Source organism: Vulpes vulpes, chromosome 9 (assembly GCF_048418805.1).
Source record: "Vulpes vulpes isolate BD-2025 chromosome 9, VulVul3, whole genome shotgun sequence".
Classification (NCBI taxonomy): Eukaryota; Metazoa; Chordata; class Mammalia; order Carnivora; family Canidae; genus Vulpes; species Vulpes vulpes.
The window spans coordinates 77589269-77610309 of NC_132788.1; the positions used below are offsets into that span (position 1 = coordinate 77589269).

General features: G+C 39.5%; 1 protein-coding gene across 2 annotated transcripts; it reads right to left on the bottom strand.

The window, feature by feature from the left end:
• Positions 1-5310: 5310 nt before the first annotated feature.
• On the bottom strand, positions 5311-17425 carry KBTBD8 (kelch repeat and BTB domain containing 8). 2 transcript variants are annotated; one of them, XM_025985017.2, is made up of 4 exons: positions 16875-17425; positions 16011-16221; positions 11265-12379; positions 5311-8604 (listed from the first exon to the last, which is right to left on the bottom strand). In XM_025985017.2, exons 1-4 carry the CDS (start codon positions 16888-16890, stop codon positions 8141-8143), a joined length of 1806 nt encoding a protein of 601 aa, XP_025840802.1. In that variant the 5' UTR covers positions 16891-17425; the 3' UTR covers positions 5311-8140. The 2 variants fall into 2 exon arrangements, with proteins under 2 accessions (XP_025840802.1, XP_025840808.1); XM_025985023.2 differs by lacking the exon at positions 16875-17425 and adding an exon at positions 16404-16760.
• Between the last annotated feature and the right edge of the window lie 3616 nt (positions 17426-21041).

The following is a 21041-nucleotide window of genomic DNA, read 5'->3' on the forward strand; positions in this document are numbered from 1 at the left end:
GACACTTTTCTCAGTACTGGGGACACATTGCATAACAAATAGACCTGGTCCCTGTCCTCATGGAACTGTTTAATGAGGACACAGAAACAAAAGTTATGGGAAGGAAACCACTTTGGCTGGTGTAAGCAAGCATGCCCAGCCACTTATTTTAGCTAGGATTTATCAGGCAAGATTTGTTTGAGACCTGAAAGATGAGAATGAAATGGTCATGCAAAGAACAGGTGAAGAGAAGAAATTTTCAAGTACAGGAAAGAGCGTAAACAAAGTCCATAGTGTAGGAGGAGCCTCGAAGAATTGAAAAAATGGCCAGTGTCTCAGGTTGGGCTTTTGCAGAAACCAATCCTGAGCAAGGATTTGAGCATTGGTACAAGAATTTGAGTGCCAGTAGTTCATTGAGAGGAGGTAGGATGCCCAAGAGGCATTGGAAGGGGAGTAGGTAAGTGAATCAGGGAACTTGTGGCTATTATGGGCTATTAGGATTGATTTACACTGGGGAACTCTAAAAGACAGTGTGGAAAATGCCTCATTTATCCCGCCTATGGAAAGAAGCTAGGATTTTATCAACTGAGTCCCATCAGGAATTGGCTGAAGTCTAGTCCTCAGGGGTGTTAACTCTCTGGCACTTCCAGCCTACCTTATGGTGGACCAGTCTGGGTCCAAGAGCCAGTAAAAATTGCAATAGTTGCAACTGGAAGCCATACAGGTCAATATGCATGGGACTAGTGAGTGCCTAGGGTACATTGAAGGAGCACCCACAAGGTCTGCCACAGCCAGTATATCTACAGAATGGGTAGCAAGTGGGGGAAGTGATACTGGGTAAAGTTGGAGAAGTAAGCAAAGGGCCTCTTATGTAGCACCTGATGGAAAGCAATTGCTATGTCTACACTTGGCAGAAATGTAATGCCGCTCGTTAAGATCACTCTGGCTCTTATACTGGGGACATATTACTGAGAATGTGGATATACGTTGAAGTAGGATCTGCTACGTTTCTGTTGCTATAGTCCTAACAGTGGAAGACTGGCTTCAGTATAGGTAGAAGTAGTGAAAATGGAGAAGAGTGGACAGACAGAAATTGCATTTTGCAGGTAGAGCTTTCAGGACCTGTTTGATGGCCTGAACAAATGCAGGGAATGATGGAAATGGAAAATTCAAAGATGTTAAGTTTGAGATGTTTCTACTAACCCTATCCAGTAGGCAGGTGGATATGAGTCTGGAGCCAAAAATAGAAGTATGGTTTGAAAATACAAATTTGGAAGTCATCAGTATGCAAATGGCATTTAACACCACAGAATTATATGAGATCAGAAGAGAATAGAAAAGATAAGAAAAAGAGAAGAGGATCTAGGGAAAGAAGGAAGCAGTAAATCAGGGTAAGGCCAGTAAAAGGAGAATTTTCAAAACATGGTGTTCCATTCCATATGGCTAACAGGCACATGAAAAGATGCTCAATATCACTCATCATCAGGGAAATACAAATCAAAACCACAATGAGGTACCACCTCACACCTGTCAGAATGGCTAAAATTAGCAACATAAGCAAAAACAGAGCAACAGGTGTTGGCAAGGATGTGGAGAAAGGGGAACCCTCTTGCACTATTGGTGGGAATGCAACTGATGCAACCACTCCAAAGAACAGTTTGGAGTTTCCTCAAAACGTTAAAAATAGAACTACTCTATGACCCAGCAATTACACTGCTAGGTATTTACTCAAAGGATACAAAAATACAGAATCAAAGGGATACATGCACCCCAGTGTTTATAGCAACATTATCAACAATAGCTAAACCATGGAAAGAGCCCAAATGTCCATTGACTAATGAATGAATAAAGAAGAGGTGTATATATATATATATATATATATATGTATATATACATATATATATATATATACACACACAATGAAATATTACTTGGTCATCAAAAAAATGAAATCTGCTATTTGAGAGACATGGATGAAACTAGAGGGTATTATACTAAGTGAAATAAGTCAGTCAGAGAAAGACAAATACCATATGATTTCACTCATGTGGAATTTTGTTTTGTTCTAGTAAAATGAGCCAAGCAAGAGGGAATGATAAAGGAACCAAGGTTTTGAGGGGAGAGTATGTGGGAGCTGGAGCATGAGCAACCCTGGGTAGAAACAGTACCCTTCCTCCTTTGATAAGAGGAAGAGCAGAGAAAATTGGGTAGATGGTGGGGAGATGAGGGAGCACCCATAGGACAGATTTCTGTCTTCTCAACATATCATGAAGTTAAAAAGCTAAGAACCAAGAGGGATAAAAAATGCAACAGTCTGAGAAAAGGCAACAATTGCCACACCATATTGAAAAACCATGGGAGGTGTATCAATTTACAGTGTATCCACTTGACCATGGGATATCTCTGCTACTCAAGGCCAGCACAGAGAAGGCTCATAGCTGGAATCACTCAGAATTGGGTTTTCTCAGGCAAGTATGGCAGTAGGAAAGAAGCAGGATAACTGGGGAAAAGTAAAATAACATTATTCTGCATGAATCATGGAATTGACCTTGGCTAAGTACAGGAAGGGTCCACAGTAGGGGCTGATGAATAGTGCAAAGAGTAGTAGGGACCATGGATTGGCATCTCAAAGATTCTGAAAATCTGATAGCAGGTTTCTTAAGCATGAGTTTGAATAATAAAGGTAGGTGGATAGTGAGGAATTTATTGCATATTTTGTGCCATTTAAATATTTTAAAATATATGACTGTGGGATGCCTGGGTAGCTCGGTTGGTTGAGGGCCCCACTCTTGGTTTCAGCTGAGGTCATGATCTCAGGGTCACAGGATTGAGCCCCACATCGAGCTCCACACTGAGCACAGAGTCTGCTTGTTATTCTCCCTCTGCTCCTCCCCCCTCATCACCAATCTCTCTCAAAAGTAAATAAAATTAAAAAAAAAAAAAACATGATTGAAAAGTAGAAGTAAATATTGTGTCATGGTTACCTAGTCATTCTGGGTTATGCCCCCCTCAGCATTCATAATACACTTCACACTTTCATGGATTAAAATTCTGCCCTTATGGCATAGCAATGTAAATGTCTAAATGTTTACTCTTTAACTGTACTTTTTCCTTTCTCTGAAATAGCAGCCAGATTGATTCACCTATCCAAATGCGTAGAGTAACTTCCTTATGTATACACACAGTGTCTGGGCTAAAGCCAGTTACCAAAAGAGAAGGGAAAACCAGCCGACCCATGAGCCACATACCCAACCTTCTAAGTTCTGACATCTTCCTCCAGAGACATACAGGGAGGGAGTCGAAATGAAGTGTGGAGAACAAGAATTAAAGATTCATCAACTTGATACTTATTAGAACTAGTAATAGTTAATGCCACCTCTTTGTGTTTACTATTAAAAACCACTTGAACTCTATCTACCAAAGTTCCAAGTCAAGAAGTTTTAGTATTCCTAGAAGCATAAAATGAAGGGAAAATACTTTCCCCCCACTTAAATCCATTATATAAAATGCCAAATTTCACTTCAAAAAGACTAAGCAGATGCTATTTACAACATTGCTATGAAGACTTAAAGATATTAGACCACTTACTTTGAATTTTTGTATTTGCAGATAATTTTTCAATAAAAAAACGCAGGCATATAACCAAGATTTTAAAATGGCAAGTCATTTTAAGAACCAAAATAACAATACTCTAAATCCATATTTCACAAGCCATTTCTTCTTGTTTTTCTTCACCTTATTTGTGGGACAGAACTCATAACAGCAGTATACTAGCAGAAGGATATAAAAATGAGGCATCCAGGCGGGATGACCAAGAGAAGGTATTTTCCTACCTCATCTTTTCCCTCATTGAAAAATAAATTGCAGTTAAAAATTACAGTAAATGTTTTAAGTCATGGTGTTAGGGAATAATCATGTTACCTTAAAAAAGTGTCTACCCTTTTCTATCAGTTTTCTTTTTTGGAACTAATGGAGCTTGTAAGAACTAAAGTGAAAGTGGGAATCTTGGGCAGCCTGGGTGGCTCAACGGTTTAGCACCGCCTGCAGCCCAGAGCGTGATCCTGGAGTCCCAGGATCGAGTCCCACATCGGGCTCCCTGCATGGAGCCTGCTTCTCCCTCTGCCTGTGTCTCTGCCTCTTTCTCTCTGTGTCTCTCATGAATGAATAAATAAAATCTTTAAAAAATTTTTTTTAAAAATTAAAAAGAAAGTGGGAATCTTTGTTCTAATCCCAGACATGCCCCTTAGTAGTTAGATGACCTTCAACAACTCACTTGGTCTTTATGTGTCCTACCTGATAAAACAAAGATGATTGTATGGGTCCTACCACTTCTCAGGGTTCTGAGATTTAACAGAAAATTCATTTCTTTTTACAAACATTTATTGAGTGCCTAGTATATGCTAGGCTTAGATCTGAGGTGCATAATGAATAAAACAAATCTCTTGCCTTCATGGAGCTTACATTTCAGTAGGGGAAGAAATGTGAAAAAAGCAGCAGGAAAAAACAGGTGGTATGGGTGCAGCTGGGAGGAGAGAGTTCTGTTCTATAGAAGGTGATCAGGGAAGTCCTGTCTGGAATTTTAATAGAGGCTTGAATGGTTAGTGAGCTGTTAGAGCTTTCTTGGCAAAAGATACAGCAAAGACAAAGGCAGTGATATAGAAGAGCTAGGCATGCTTCAGGAACAGCAGTCCATGCAGGTGGAATAGAGTGAGTGGTGGAATGGTGGATGAGGTCCCAGGGGTGGGTTGTGAGGTATAGATCAAGTGAGGAAGGAATCTGGCTCTCATAGCAGAGGAAATGGGAAGCCATCTTCTGGAGGGGTTTGGTTTGAGCAGGAGGATGTAATCTGACTTGTGTTTTGACAGGATCGCTCCAGCTACTGTGTGGAGAATAGATTACAACTATTCAAGGGTATAGAAAGGTCTGTCTTCTTCACCACTTCAAAGCGAAGAAGACAGACAAGGTAGGCTAGTTTAGTTTCCGCTGATAGTGTTGCATAGTGGTACATGGTCAGAGTCTAGGTATATTTTGAAGGAAGAGGCGACAGGATTTTCTGATGGACTGGATGTGAAGTGTGAGAGAGGAGTGGAATGACCAAGTTCAGGCCAAAGCAAACAGAACAAAGGAATTACTGATATAAGCAAGCTTGCTTTTGAATTTAAGGAGCATTATCTAAGGTGATATTAACTAGTTCATCTTGTACCAGAGGCCAAATATTTGATAGATTAAAATCTTATTTCATTCCACTATGACAGCAGGTATTTCATGTTTTTCACCAACTTTTAATTCTGTGGAACTCGCTAGGCAGAGGTCAAGTTACAACAATGGAAGTTTTTAATGAGAAAAGGTTTTATTATAAGAAACAATGCCATCAGTAAAAATGCATAAAATTGTGCAATTATGGCAAAATGTTTAAAAATATCTACACATTTGCCCCCAAAGGACTACAGTACTTACTCCATACCTGAGCACTGAACATTGAATGCCATTTGAAACTGCTTCACATAGGGAATCTGATTCCTTGCAGAGCACACCCACTTCTCCTCATGCACCAGAGAAATCAGCCAGATGCTTAAGCATCAACTTTGTAGGATAACAGAAAACAAAGATGGAAAATAAAGAATACAGTTTCTACTTTCCTATAACATAGTTATACCAAGTCCAGTTTTCAATATGTAAAAAATATATAGGAAAGTGCTACATACATTCTTCAAATGCAAAAACAAAGTTCAAGTGGGACTGGCATATGTTAGCCTATTTTTACTTCTGTAGTCCCCATTGTGCCTTTTACTTATATTCCCATTATACTATGCAAATGTACCTTAAATATCTAAACATATATACCCACACAAATTACTAATCTTAGCTCTCTAGGACCTCTTCTGAAATCATTTTAAAAGTGGCAAAATATCCCAGTTATATAATTTAAACAAATAGTTCTTCATACAAAATTCAATATATATTCTACTCCCATAGCAAATTCTAAACCTTGGCTTTGACACACTATACTTGGATCACACCCCCAGTATAAATAGTTATAGCAAAGGATCAACTGTTGTGCAGATGAACAGAATAAATCTGCAGAATTAACCACAGTATATTGTACTCCTATATATCACACGGCACATGTAAATTGTTAACTCACTGTTCTATGTCATGTTTTCAAGTAACACATTTTTCTAAATAAATACATAAGATTGTCAAAAAGCGGCAGGAAATCTCAGATATTCAACACAGCTTTCAAAAATAAATTACATGAACATCTCTTGCAAAAGTTAGTTTTGTCTTCTCCTCCCCTCCGCAATGCAACACTGGAAAGATGCTTCAAAACACTCACAGCAAAAGCCCCAAAACAGCATGTAAGTAAAGAAAAACTAGAGAGAAAAAAAAAAACAGGTGGTTGACAAAGTTTATAAAGAGATTATTGACATACTATCAAGGCCAATAAGAAACCACATATCCAACTTCCCAAGACTAGATTTTAAAATGTTAATTCTATAAATGCTGTCCACTTTAAATTCTGCTTCAGAAAACATTCCTTACTTGTAGAGGTCAAGGACAAGCAGTTTGGAAAGTTTCTGAAAAACGAGGTATGTGATGCAAAGAGGCAATGTTTTAAATTTGTTTCACAGTATCACATTTCAATTTGTGCAAGAGTTTTTAATACAAACCATGCCAGTTTGTTTTCTTTAAGAGAATCAAAATGTTCTACTTGAGGACAGACTGTGGGCTATCCTTATGTCCTTTATCAATTATTCTAGGCATAGTAAAAAACAAGTTACTGATCCAAATATCTGCCTTAGGTATTACAAGTGAGTTGGTTTGTCCTTTATGTCACTATTACTGACTGTTAGAAATCCATCCATTAGGTAGGAAAAGCGATTTAGTACCTACAATGCTATGAGTATACTCACTCACCCTTTCCTTCTCAATTACTTTCAGCTAGAAGGTTTTCAATGTAAAAATATACATTACTAAGTGCAAAAATGAGAAAACAACAACAAAAAAAAGTGAGGTTTTAATGGTCATATGTAACGTAAAAGCCATTAAATTAGATCAACTGAAGGAGTTTTACGTTTCTGGAAAACAAAATCGTAAAAGCAAGTAGAAAACTTCACATTATGCTCTTTGCAGAAGAGAAATAAGTTACCTTTCACTGTACCGATAATGAAGGGATGGGTGGAGGATGGGAAAGGAGGTTGGGCAACAAAATAGCCCATGTTAGTGCAAACTGAGTGTCATGTTCTCACTATTCTAAAACTGAGTCCAGTTAGAGATCTTGCTATCACTTAAGCAGAGAATCTTGTGAAATCACAAGAGTTCAACAGGTAAAGTACTATGCCACAAAACCAGCATACCAACTTGAAAGGTAAGCACAGGCTCAAACAATTTCAACCCATAGAGCTAGACACATGAATTCACTTATACTAGCACCAGCCACCTGCGAATTTAAGCCCTTTTCGGGATTCGTAAATAATGAGACAGTGTCAGCACTTGAAAAAGTTATCAACAACAACAACAACAACAACAACAATAAAAACAACTGCTACTTTAAAACTTTAGCTTAACTTAAAGTTACATGGGAAATATGAAACAAGCAGAGTAAAAGCTCTTTCTTAGACGGATTTGTTTTCCATCAACCTACTCTAAAAACACACTTAAATCTCAGTACACTTGAAAACAGTACACAAATATATTATAGAATGAGGATCTAAGTTAGTGCTTCTCTGTGTTGGAGAGGTCACAGCTAAAGTCCTAGTGATATTGCCTCAAATTTTTACCCGTATTTAAAATAAAAAGTCACAACAAACTAGTTTGGATGTCTCTAACCATAATACCCTAACTGCTCTTATAAGAGTGCATAGTTGTTGATTCATCTGGTATCTCAGTGATGAATTATCACAAAATTCTAGAATGAAAATGATTACTATATACCAGAAAAAAAATGCTGATAATTGCACTTTGTTACCTTTTGCTTAATGAAATGAAAACATCACAAGGATGAAAAGAAATCCCTCTCTACACTGTAATCTTTAAGAGCACCCATTGCCATGTACAAACTCTCTCAGCTTCTTAAATACTGACAGCACTTCTTGTATCATTGAAAGACTAAGTTCTCCAAGCACAAGATGCCAGTGAGCTCACTAAGGCCTGCTACTCATTAAAGTACTTTCTGAAGACACTGAGGGTAGAGTTTAGCAACAGCACATTCAAAATGCCGGCCAAGGTCCCAGAGGCGATCTGGGGTCTCGTACACTTTCATCCATTGGTCAGTGATGTCATCATATTGGTAAAGGGAATTTTTCCTGCTGGTTCTGAAGACATGTTCTTCAACGGTCACTTGAGTAGCTCGAACAAATAAATGCAGTTTATTCTGGAAAAGTACCAGTTTAAGGTATGGATTGATGGACTCATCACATGGAAAGTCCTTCTTCCGAGTCCATTTATTTAGCTCAATATCATAGGCTTCTACAGTAAACATTCGTTGATGATTTCCACAGGTTCCAGCTATGTAGTAGATAGAGTCCTTGTAGACAGCTGCTAAGCCCTGGATTCTAGGCACAGTCATGGGGGTTAAAAAACCCCAGTAGTCTTTTTGAGGCTCATAGAAGAGGAAAAATTCTCCTAAAAAAAAGAAAAGAAAGAAAGAAAGAAAGAAAACCAAGAATATATACATTTACATGTCTCCTTTTGGTTAGATGAACTGAAAGCATAATTTTTGAAAAACATAATTTTCTGAATCTTTCACTTTCTAAAATATTTCTTTTATAATCTCCAGAGATACATTACACAGTATAATATAACTTAAAACTTCTTCATTCCACAGCAGAACATTACCTAATATTATAGTCAACCTGATTTGGGGCTTTGTAGTAGGGAGGTATAAGGAGTTACTTTGGCTTGGAGGCAGAATAGTTGAAAGCTTGGCTCCATTTATTCCATTCACTTGTATATTTCAGAAAATTTATTTTAAGCCAGCTCTAAAAGAGCATTATCACTAATGGTTAGTCGGTAAGATCAAAGTATGTATACAGCTTCATCATGAATAAGCCACTACACATTTATATGCTAATTATTTAATTAGAAGATAGCACATGGAATTGTTCAGATTTATGTCTATGGGCCATTAATATGTTTACTTTAGTGCTGCTATAACACAAATAGTTAAGAGGACAAAACATGGCTTTGATAAGATAGAAAACACACAGTTCATGGAGTTGACTTCAGGTCACTTTCAATTCTATTTTGATGATAAAAGGGTGTGGCTGAGTCAGACTGCCAATATAAAAATGTCTAAAAGAATTAAACTAGTGAAGATTTACAAGAATTTGGCTAGCTATAATATTTGTATAAAATCCTTGATTTAATAGTCTGGATCTTTTATGGACATTAAGTGATATTCCAGTAGCCGTATATAGTGCAGCATAAGCCTCTATTTATATCAACTTTATTTATATAAAGAAGCTTTGTTTAGATTAGAAATACCTACTTCTAAATTGAGCTTCCCCTTCAGAACTGTTTTGAACGAGGTTTACTCTTATCTACAAACATAACTGCCTACTTAGTAACACTATAATTTCAATTTTTCTTAGAAGAGCTTATTAAACCACCAGCTTTTGGCTGTATATACACCCTACCCTCATTAACTTTTTAAAAAAATACTTTATTTAAATTCAATTTACCAACATTACCCTCACTGAGTTTTAACAGGATTCTTAATAAAGACAATATAAAATAAAACTTTCTAACATGTACTACCTCTCTACAAATTTCTTATAAAAAGATGACTCACAAGTTAATTTTTAAAATCTGAAGTCCGCTTAATAACTTAAACCAGACAGCAATTAAGAAAACTAAATTTTAGAGCCTCAGATTTCTCTTATATAAGATATAACCTCAGATTAAGCAATGTTCATTCCAGTCCTGAAATTCTATTAATTCGTTGTTACTTTTAGTATTTACATTAATAAATAACCTTTACCTTCCCATTGGAAGTCTTTTAATTAATTCTATCTAATGGTTAGCCAGCAAGACCAAAGTATATGTAGAGAAAGCTTCATCATACTGGATGATATAACCTGTCCAACCACCCTGGACAGATTATATACCCAGTCTTATCTTCCATATTCAGCAAGACCAGCAAACCTAATCATGCCCATGCTTCTATTGAACTATAATAAGGTACTAGATAGTTAATATTCCTTTTGGAGAATTCACTTGATATTGAAGTTTAAACAAGTGGGTTCAGGCATTTCTAGTCAAATAAAAGATGAGAGCGAAGAACATACTCTTAAATGGTGTAAGAGCTAAAAAATCATGTATATTTACACAGAATCGCTTTTTTCCTTGTTTTATAAATGAATAGTGTGAGGAAAACATATAAGCAATTAAGAAACCCAGAAGAGGAATAAGGATGCCAGTATTATCATCATTGCTTTCAACATTCAAGCAACTAAAACGTTTAAGGAGCCAAACACAGGGAAAACATTAGGTATCACAAATTAGAAGACTGGATCAAATATCTTACTTATACTTACTTGGTGCTTCTTTCTACTACTACTCTACACTCACCTTTGCCAGAGTATTAACCTTCAATAGTTTAAACAAAACACTTTTTAAAGCTAAATATATTAGATATAAATAGATGCTTATAATAACAAACGTAAAGAAAAAGGTGACATCTCAAAGCTTTTCAGTGAAAAAAATTGAAAACGTATTATGGAAGATATCATACACTGCAGTGAAATTAAAATCTAAAGACTGTAATTTCAAACTCTTTATAATTAAGTTTCATGACCTTCGCAATCATAAGGCTTATCGCAAAATTTTTGTTCTTTTTTCTCCTTTAAACTAATCCAGTAAGTTCCATAAAAAGTACCTGCTACGGCATCTCTTGATTATGTATTATTGAAGAGTAAAACAGTCATGTATCAAGCTTTCTCTCCTAGTCTTAAATATGGCTCTGAAAGTCTTCCCAAAATGTTGAACTAGTATTTCACTAAATTATGTTTTCAAAAATACTCATTCCACAGGATGTCAAAACACAGTTAAGAACATAAAAAACTTACAAAATCATTTTAGTAACTTAAAGATGCCTGCCTTTTTTGATTCAAAAATTTATTGCCTTTACACATCCTTTAAAGAACAGACTGTTGCAGCAGTTTATGATAAGAAAGCCAGAGGAGTCCTCAATTAACAAGAACAAACATCTGTTTTAGTATAAGTAAGTAAACCACGTTTGACCTGCTACCCTCTCCTGGAGAATAAACCAGTCAGGCACCTACCCTGTAAAACATAGATCTTCTCTTTGTACTCCACAGCGTTATGAAACTCCATTGCAACAGGCATTGCGCAAACGCTGGTCCAGCAATTCTCCCTGCTGTCGTAGCACTCCACGGATTTTAGGGAGTTTCTCCCGTCACCTTCATAAACACGACCTCCAATTGCATACATCTTACCACAGCAATACACCAGTTTGCAGCCTATTCTGGCTCGCAGCAGGGGGGGTTTGGAGAGCCACCTATTGGTGGAATGGTCATACATCCAGAAATCATTTTCTGCCTTATGGTCAATGGAGACCTCACTGCTGCTTGGCCGGTACCCTCCTGCAATATAAATGTCATTATCTGGTGATACAAGAATCCCCACTTCTCTTAGATCATTTGGTGGTTTGCATAGTTTAAACACTCTTCCCGTGACTATATCTAGACAAGGCACTGTTTGCTTCTTTCCTGAGTGTTTGTGGGCAGCATCAAAACATATGATCATTTCAGATGCAGTCATTCCAAGTCTCTGTGTACAGCCATTGGTATTGGATGGGCCTTTTTCTACATAGCTCTTGGCTATCGCCTGTGCAAACTGAGGTGGGATTTTCTCTATAAAGGCATCTTCCATCAGGGGAAAACGTATGCATTTGGCAAAAATTTCTGGAAGGTGCGCTTCTCTTTCATTCTGTTCATGTTCAAACCACCTTACAATGCTTTCATAAACATGCTCTTCTCGGTCTACATTTAAATCATCACTGTCTAATATACTAATCAGTTGGTCTTTTGTCAACTGGAGAAACTCTTGTTCTTTGGTGACACACAGAAACTTTTTACGAATGTATTCTTTTGATCGATCTCCAAGTTCCTGATGACCATAATGATCAGCAAAGATGAAGACCCCAATAGAATTTTGTGGGTCTAAATGACTGATCATATACTTAGCACATTGGTCTTGGATGGAAGGAATCTGGAAGATGCTAGCTGCAGTGAACAAGGCTTGAACATTGGCCTCTGTCAGAACCACTCTGGAGGTGTAGGCATAGTTCAACACTAAATCCATCGATTCGGCTTCAACACCAACTATTCGAACTTCTTTTTGAGTACTTTCTGTAAGGCCGCTAGTGAACATGGATCTAGGAAGGAAAGAATGATTAATAGTATATGTGCACTCTAAAAAAAAATTATTGTGACAAAATTTTTAAAGTATGCAGTTACCACCAAGAAAGCCTTGGAGACTGAAAAATACTTCCTATGGATTTCCTGATATTCTGAATGGGGGTAAAAGCTGATCATCTAGTATAAGGATTTAGGCTGGCTAATCTCAAAAATCCTATTCTCAGGGCCGGTCCACTTTATGCCAACTCTGAGAAAAAGAGAGTGTACCTAATCACGGCACCCCACAAGATGGCAAGGAATACTCCAGGACACCTTGTTTTCCTTGGAGCCCCTATCTAGGCTTCTTGGTCAAGTTGCCTTAGGGGACCTGAGATCTTAACTCACCAGACCAATCAGAAAATTTAACAATACCCATAGGGCGTCAATGTGATATGTTAGCATTTATAGACTGTCTGATTAAACTTTTCATGTCTCGATGGAAATATACAAGGCAACCTGTCCTTTAAAAATCTTTAAAAATTTCATCTCAGAAAAATAAGATGTTCTTCAGAAGTTCATAATCTCTACCTACTTCCTTTTAAGACTATTATCTTTTGAATGCTTCCTTAATCATTATAAGGAATATAAAGAATATCACTTCACCTTCTCTTGGACATTTTGAAAATCTTTGCTTAAGGAAATGTTCAATGTTCTCAAAGCTACCATATTTTACCTATGTACATCTGAAATAAAATAAAGATTATAGTAGGGTTAATAGAATGCACACTTCTAAAGAGAGTTTAAGAATAACGCTTTGGAGATAATGATTTTGAAAGTCTCCAGCTTTTGCCTTTGAAAGCAAGTTTTATTCATTGATTTCTCATTCAAAATATCTGTGCATTTATGGGACTTTCTTGGCCAAAACATTAAGCAGTCAAAGGCCTAGCTCTGTATTTTAGTATTAGTCCCTTATATACATCATTTGCCTTCCCCCCTGTCCTGTAGGCTGCTTTTAAAATTAAATACAAAAAATTAAATCAAGGTTATTTTAAAAAGCCTTTTGGGAAAAGGGTTGTTTGCCCTAGGGTGCTTAGTAGATGTCTGCTGAAGAAGGTGACCTAACACTGGTGATAAAGTTGTTTATACAGATCCAGACCCCTCTCATTTTGAAGTGCTAAATTATAAGAAAATACCCTTAAGTAGTTAATTTTAAAATACAATGAGCAACACTGGAGATAAGCAGGGTACAAGAATCCAGCTCGCTGCCTGGATTAACCATCTCTTAGTCCTACTTTGACTTCTACAACGTAAATTTTAAGTTTCATATCACAATGGCTTTTTTTCGTGATTGAAAACTAGATCTCCCAATGCATGAGCAGGTTTTCCATTTCAGGTGCTGAAAAACTCAGCTATACAGCAACCAATTAAAAAGAAAAATAAAGCCCTTCATTAGGCAAAGATTAACTCCCAAAGGAGAACATTACCACATACTCCTTTATCATGGGAACTCAACTGACTTGAATAGGCTGGTCTCACACACAGGCACAGTGTGACACTTGATGAGTTCTCTTCTGTTCTAACAGGATCTTTCTGCAAATGCTACGTAGAGATGGAGCACTTCCTCACGCACAATCCCGAGCAGCAGAAAGTTTCCAATAATCATGCAAATTTTAATTTGGACAAGTCACTGGGACCATGAAACAACCATGCCAGATTTCAAGCTATTTTTATTTTTTTTCCACCAGTGATGCAAGACTCAGAAACTATTAAGTATGTCTTCCTAGAGGCTCACATAAGGAGCAGCACCAGTGCCAAGAAACTTCTGTACAAAAACCTCTAGCAAGAGATAAGAACCTAATCCCTAAGTTTCCCAGCCAAATACCTTCATCTGAATCCATGTATCTTATTGCTTAGAAAGTTTTCCAAGCATTTCCTTAATTTCTTGTAATTAAGAAAATCAACTGTAGCATACTTCTTTTAAAGTGATTTGTCTAAGTCTTCAAACTAACTTTAATTAAGTATGACATTTAAATGATACAAGCCAGAGTATAAAATTTCAACAAGATACATTTTCCTACTTTCAAGCTTCAATTTTTTAAAAACTGTTCAAATCTAATATACAATAGAAACTTCTCAAAGGCAACTTTAAAGGGCGCTCGCTCTTGTTCATTAAAAGTTTTAATAGTGACTATGAAGCCTGACTCTGGAATCAAATCCAGCCTCTGTCACTTCGTCGTTAAGATGACTTATGCAGTCATTTAACTTCCCTGAACCTCAGTTTTTCACAGGCAAAATGGGAATAACTGTGTAAAGACGGGATTGTAAAGATATGTAAAGCAATATATGTAAAGTAAGCTTAGCCCAGAACTTGATCAGTATTAATTATGACATATATTTAAATGCACAGATGAACTAACCATATCTAACAGATAGTCTGGATAAGTGAATCCCACCAGCAGTCCAAATTTCACCAGGCCAAACTTCATACCTTCTGTGCATGAGATTCTTCTTTTTTCCTTCCAGCTCACTCCCTTGTGATGGTTAATACTTAACAGTCCAATGACCTATCCCTAGGCAAGTCTAAATGGTTACATCATAAGCATCAGACTGAAGTGACTATATTTAACCCAGTATTCTGAGAAAGAGGAACCAGAAACTACTGCCTGGAACAGTATACTGCTATGTGCCTATAAAGGCAAGCACCTTCAGAAGATAAAAAACAACAACAACAACAACAAACCACCTTTAGAGTGTAGTTGAGATTATCTAGCTGTCATTCGGGCACCAGTTTTGAACACTGAAGGACTTTAAAAAGTGAACACTTGAAACAAAAGAAGTTGAACTCAAGACGGGAATTGTCTTTATCAGTGTTCTCCTCTTAAGAGTATAAAATTCTTTGTTAGACCCAAGTTTTGAAATATTGCTGTTCCAACTTTCGGATACACAAAGAGTGTAATGAGAATGAAAACCTGCAAACACTTTTGGAAACCATGGAAATAATCATTAGTCTGGAGCCTTAAGATGCATTCGTTCATTTTTATTTCATTGCTTTTACCCCAATGGCATTAAAACCATCTACTGAATGGTAATTCATTTTCGAAAGAAAGCACTATTTTGCTTTAAATGCTAAGAGTTACAGACACCAGGGAACTATGCCTCACGGACAAATTCTTGGAACAAATTCTAGACCAGCACTGTCCACTAAAACTTTCAGTGATGGAAATGCTCTGTATCTGGGGCTGTACAATTGGCAGCCACTACCTCCATGCGGCTACTGAGCACTTTAACTGTGGTTAGTTTGCCTGGGGGACTGAATTCTTAATTTTATTCAATTTAAAACAATGACGTTTAAATAACCACATGTGGCTTGTGGCTGCCATGCTGAGAGCAGCACAGGGTCTAGATTTTGCAGTTATTTACCCGAAACAAACAAAGAGAGACTCACTAACGTACAAACCAGCCACCTGGGTTCCAGAAGCATCCGTCAAGTCAAAAACAAGGGGCCCAATCAATAGAGCAGGGCCTGTTATTTACTTGGAGGGGGCAGACTGGTGGGTTTCATTTAAGGGTCTCCTCTCCGTTTTTATCATCAAGCGGGCAATACGGAGCGATGAAGGCAACCTCGGTGAAGGTAAGCAAAGCGAGGCTTCTATACCATCATCGTCATACCTGAAGTAAGGGCTGATCGCAGCCAGGACGTTTCTGTGACAGGAGAAGGTTCTCCCGTGATCCACTTCCACTACGATGTCTGTCAACTGTCCTTCATCGTACATTGTTTTGAGTTGCTTGAGAATACTGCACGCATGGAAGGGGTCCATGGCATCGTTGGCTGTGTCCGAAGATGGAATCCCATTCGGCGTTGGGGAGGCCTTATTCAAATCTAGGAGAGGAAAAAAAAAAAAACGAACGAACACAAGAAGTTCGGAGCCAGTTACGGCGTTCAGGCCCCCCATCCCCCACCCCCACCCCTCCCCCTCCCTTCCACCCCCCAACCCTCCACCCCCCCACCCCCACCCCTCCCCCTCCCTTCCACCCCCCCACCCCCCCACCCATCCTCCCCACCTCCAAAAATACATCTGTGTATACAGACAGCACCCAGTGGGGCCGCAGAGTGGGATCCGGGGGAGAGGGCGCGGGGATGCGGGTCCAACGCCCTCCGCTCCTGCGGGAGCCCGGCGAGCCCGCTGCCCCGCGCTCGCGGAGGGACCTGCAGGCGGCTCGGGCGGCTCCGCCGGGAGCGGCGGAGAGGGAGCCTCACGAGGGAAGCTCGAAGGACGGCGGCCGCCGCTCAACCCCCTCAACCGCCTGCTGAACCGGTCGCAGCGGCGGCGGGTACCCGGCCTCCCCATCTCTGCCCGGCCGGACCGCCCACCGCCCTCCACGCCATCCATCCATCCTCCCTCCCCTCATCCCTCCCCACCTCCCCATCCTTCTCTCACGCCCCTTCTGCGCCACCTCCCCAGCTCGCAGCCTGAGCCGGGGCCCCGGCGCGCCTCCCCCGCAACACACCTCCCTAGCCGCCGCACGACCCACCTGCCGACGCGGCCATTTCTCGACGGGGCCCCGGCTCCAGCTATTTAAAGAGGAAATGTCATTTCGCTTCTCCAGCTCCCGGGTTCCGGCTCTTCTAAGCTTCACCTGGCCAATGGGGTGGCCTATGCATCCGGCTCCGCCCCCAGCCTCCGAGTTCTGCGCTCCGATTGGCCACGACCCGCGCAAGGCGCTTCGGGAAATGTAGTTTTATTGCCCCCGCTCCCGCGTGGTCCGAGAAGGGCGGAGGCCCACGCCGGTGCTTTCTATTGGCTGCTTGTGGCGGAGGTGGAGAGCTGGGAACCCGCCAGCCTGTGTCTGTGGGGCGCGCGGTGCCTGCCGGGAAACGTAGTCTTCTGGCTGAGTAGAGCTGTCATTCGGAGGGGCTAGGGTAGGGAAAGCTCTTCAAGTGCAAATTTCCCCATTTTAGGCCTCTCTCCAGGCCCCTGGCTCGCTCTTCCTTTTTTTTTTTTTTTCCTTGCACCTTGTTCTTCATTCCCCAAACCTCTCGCCAGCAACTAGCTTCCGGTATGAAAACGGGCTCTGCGTGAGAGCTGTGAAACCAGAAAAATTAGGACCTGGCCAAGAGGGCTGTGGTCCAAAAACGCGGAGGAAATCTGACACTCCACCCTGAAGTAAAATATCAAGAGGCCCCAAAGCAAGCCGTTCTCTGATGAGTCACCTGTGACACCCTAATTGAGATAGCATCTAGCATCGCCCCCCCCCTCGCCCCCCCTCCCCCCCAGCCGAATGCTCTGGTTTCTGCAGATTAATTTGGTCTGCACGGGGTCTCTAACTCCCACCTGTGCCTTGCTTTCCTCGAGCGCCGGGAGAACACCTGTTCCACTTGCAAGAGCGCGAGAGCAGGCTGCAAAGGGGATTCGGGATGCTTTCCTCTCTGCTCCTGGGAAGTGGAGGAGTTAGGATGCTAGAGAGCCTGGGATTTCCTTTGGAGAAATATTGGAGGGTGCCCCGAACCTGAGCCGGGGATCCTACCTGGAGACCTGGCTGCTCCCTTACTAAATAGAGAAGACTTTTTAATTCTTGAGCTCTCAGGGCCTTCACCTGTACCACGCGAATCACCACGAGGATTCCGTCTGCTTCATAGGCTGCAAGCTTTTTGGAAGAAAGATGGGGATCCCTGGGTGGCTCGGCGGTTTAGCGCCGCCTTCGGCCCGGGGGTGTGATGCTAGAGACCTGGGATCGAGTCCCGCGTCGGCTCCCGGCATGGAGCCTGCTTGTGTCTCTGCCTCTCTCTCTCTGTCTATCATGAATAAATAAATAAAATCTTTAAAAAAAAAGAAGAAGAAGAAAGCAGAAATGTTAACTGCTGGCATGTTTTGATTTACTTGTCTTGGATTTCTAGCATCTAACGGGGTGCCTGGCATGTTCTGGATCCTTAATATTTTAAAAATAAATGTAAGGCACAGGGATGCCTGGGTGGCTCAGTGGTTGAGCCTCTGCTTTCGCTCAGGCGGTGATCACGGGGGTCCTGAAATTGAGTCCAGGATCGGGCTCCCCGCAGGGAGCATCCAGGCGTCCCCGACAGTTGAGCTTCTTGATAAAGAATTTGGATTGTGTGCAGCCCCGGGATGGGGGGGTGGGGGTGGGGGGCTCAGCGGTTTAGCGCCACCTTCAGTCCAGGGTGTGATCCTGGAGACCTAGGATGGAGTCCCACGTCCCCAAGTCGGGCTCCCTGCATGGAGCCTGCTTCTCCCTCTGCCTGCGTCTCTGTCTCTCTCTATGTCTATCATGAATAAATAAATAAAATCTTAAAAAAAAAAAAAGAATTTGGATTGTAAGTTGTGATGGAGAAAGAATGATGAAAAACAACCCAGCTCTCCTAGCTCTGCTGAAAACGTGAGAGCTCAAAAAATATATATGCTATAATTCCATTCAAATTAACAAGAATTGAAGTTTCCTTGGGGCTGGGGTGTATGAACATTGATATACACTGTGTCTACACTCTGAGAGCACCCTGTAAGCCCTGTCTGTACGGCTCTGCACTAATAAGCTTGATGTAACTTTTGTTACTCAGAACTTTAAATTTCCACTTTTTATGATCTTAATGCTGTTGCTTTCTAAGTTATGAAAATACTAGAGGTTTCTTCACTTAACCATGTTGAAGATATTAAGACAAAAAGGGCATCAGTCCTTAGGGATTTAGCAAACAAAGATACAGGACATGCAATATTTAGTACATAATTTAAGTGAAATATTTGTCATCTAAAATTCAAATTTAATTGGGTGTTCTATAGTTCAAGCCTGTTGAAATATAGATTTTCTTCTTTGTGTTTTGTTTCTGTCCTCATTATATATCTAAGCTTTAAGAAATTTGGCTAGTTTTCTTTTTCATTTCATTCTCAGACTTGGCAATATTACTTAATTGATTAAAAGGAAATTTTCTGAAATGTTTTTAAAGATTTTATTTATTTATTCATGAGAGACACACAGAGAGAGAGAGAGAGAGGCAGAGACACAGGCAGAGGGAGAAGGAGGCTCCATGCGGGGAACCCGACGTGGGACTCTATCCCCAGACTCCAGGATCACACCCTGGGCCAAAGGCAGGTGCTAAACCTCAGAGCCCCTGATTTTTTAACTTACAAAAATTTCTGAAAATTTGGAATGGCAAAATATGAAGAACAAGGCTAATCTAAATATAAATGGGGAAAAAGTGAATATTTATAATTACAAGGATGCCATTTATATGACACTGTAAATAGACTCCATTCTACTGGGCAGATGGCATTACATAGAAAGATTTCATCATCATTAGAAATACATTTAAAAAAAAAAAAGAATAAGGAGGAGAATGTAAAAATTGAGCCAACAGTCCCACACTATTCATTCTCAATGATCCTTAAGAATACAAAGGAGATTTTGTTTCAGGGTTGATACTAAATAGCCAAAGGCTACAGCTTTGTTTTTAAATAGCTTTAATTTGTAATTTTATAAGAACTTGCTGTCAATCTAGAAAGGCAGCAGCAGAGGTAAACCAGTTTTCTTAATGCATTAAGAGCTATATTATCCTATGAAGCAAGTTCTCGTGTATTTAGAATTTAAAATAAAATTGAGTAAGAACGAAAATTGAAAAAGCAAACCATATATATGAACCTCTATTGGTTCAAATTAGATACTTAGAGCTTTATTATTTTAATATTTATTACCTAAGAACTAAAAGGAAAGAAGTTTGCTATAATCGTGGTTGTTTGACAGTGGAAAAGTCTTTGCATTAAATTCTAGCAAAGATGAAGGATTGTGAAAACAGCAAATTTGGAAAATGAGAAAATCGCACAGTCACCTTGTTTCATTTCAGTTTTTTTTTAATGCTTCCACTTTAAGAGAATGACTTTTAGCAATTATCAGCTGTGCCCAGGCTACTGTTGACAATAATACCACACAAGAATGATAGCAACCCTGATGAAGAAGGTATAAATGAAATAGGACACCACTCTGCAAATCGATTCTGCTGTTTTCCAATTTCCCTGTTCAGTACTGGTTGAAGCTGTGAAATTGGCCAGAGCAATGTAAAATGAAAGTAAAGAGAGAATACCTGTGACTGTTACCTTTTAACAAATGACATCCTCCTGTATTTATCCTTTTCAGGCTATAGCTACAGCAAACTGAGATATTTTTCCTTGCTAAAGACTTTTATGTTGGCTGACTTAATGCTTTAAATGAAGCAATAGAAGTCATTATTTGAATATAAATGTAATACATATCACATGCTGAAAAACGGGTTTGTAATGTCTAAAACATTATATACTTCATAGAATTTTGTTTCTTTTAAACACAAAACTCTAAGCAGATAGTAACATCAGGTTTACTGATTGTACATTACTGGCCTCAGTTATATTTTAATTTTTAAAATTTCATTTTTAAATAATTTCTAGATCCAATGTGGGGCTCAGAATTATTGCCCTGAGATCAAAGATCAAAAGTCAGATGCTCTTCCACCTGAGCCAGCCAGGTGCCCCTCCCTGTGTGTTAATTTTAATTCCCTTGAGGCTTCAACAGATTAGTAACTGGAAGACTGCCTTTTGTGAGTCACTGAATTTGATCATACTAAGGGATATTAAAACACATTAACTTGTCTTTTGTCTTTTAAGTGTTTGAAATTTAACACATATATGAAAAACAAGAGACTGTAAAATTAGTGGCAAGGATATT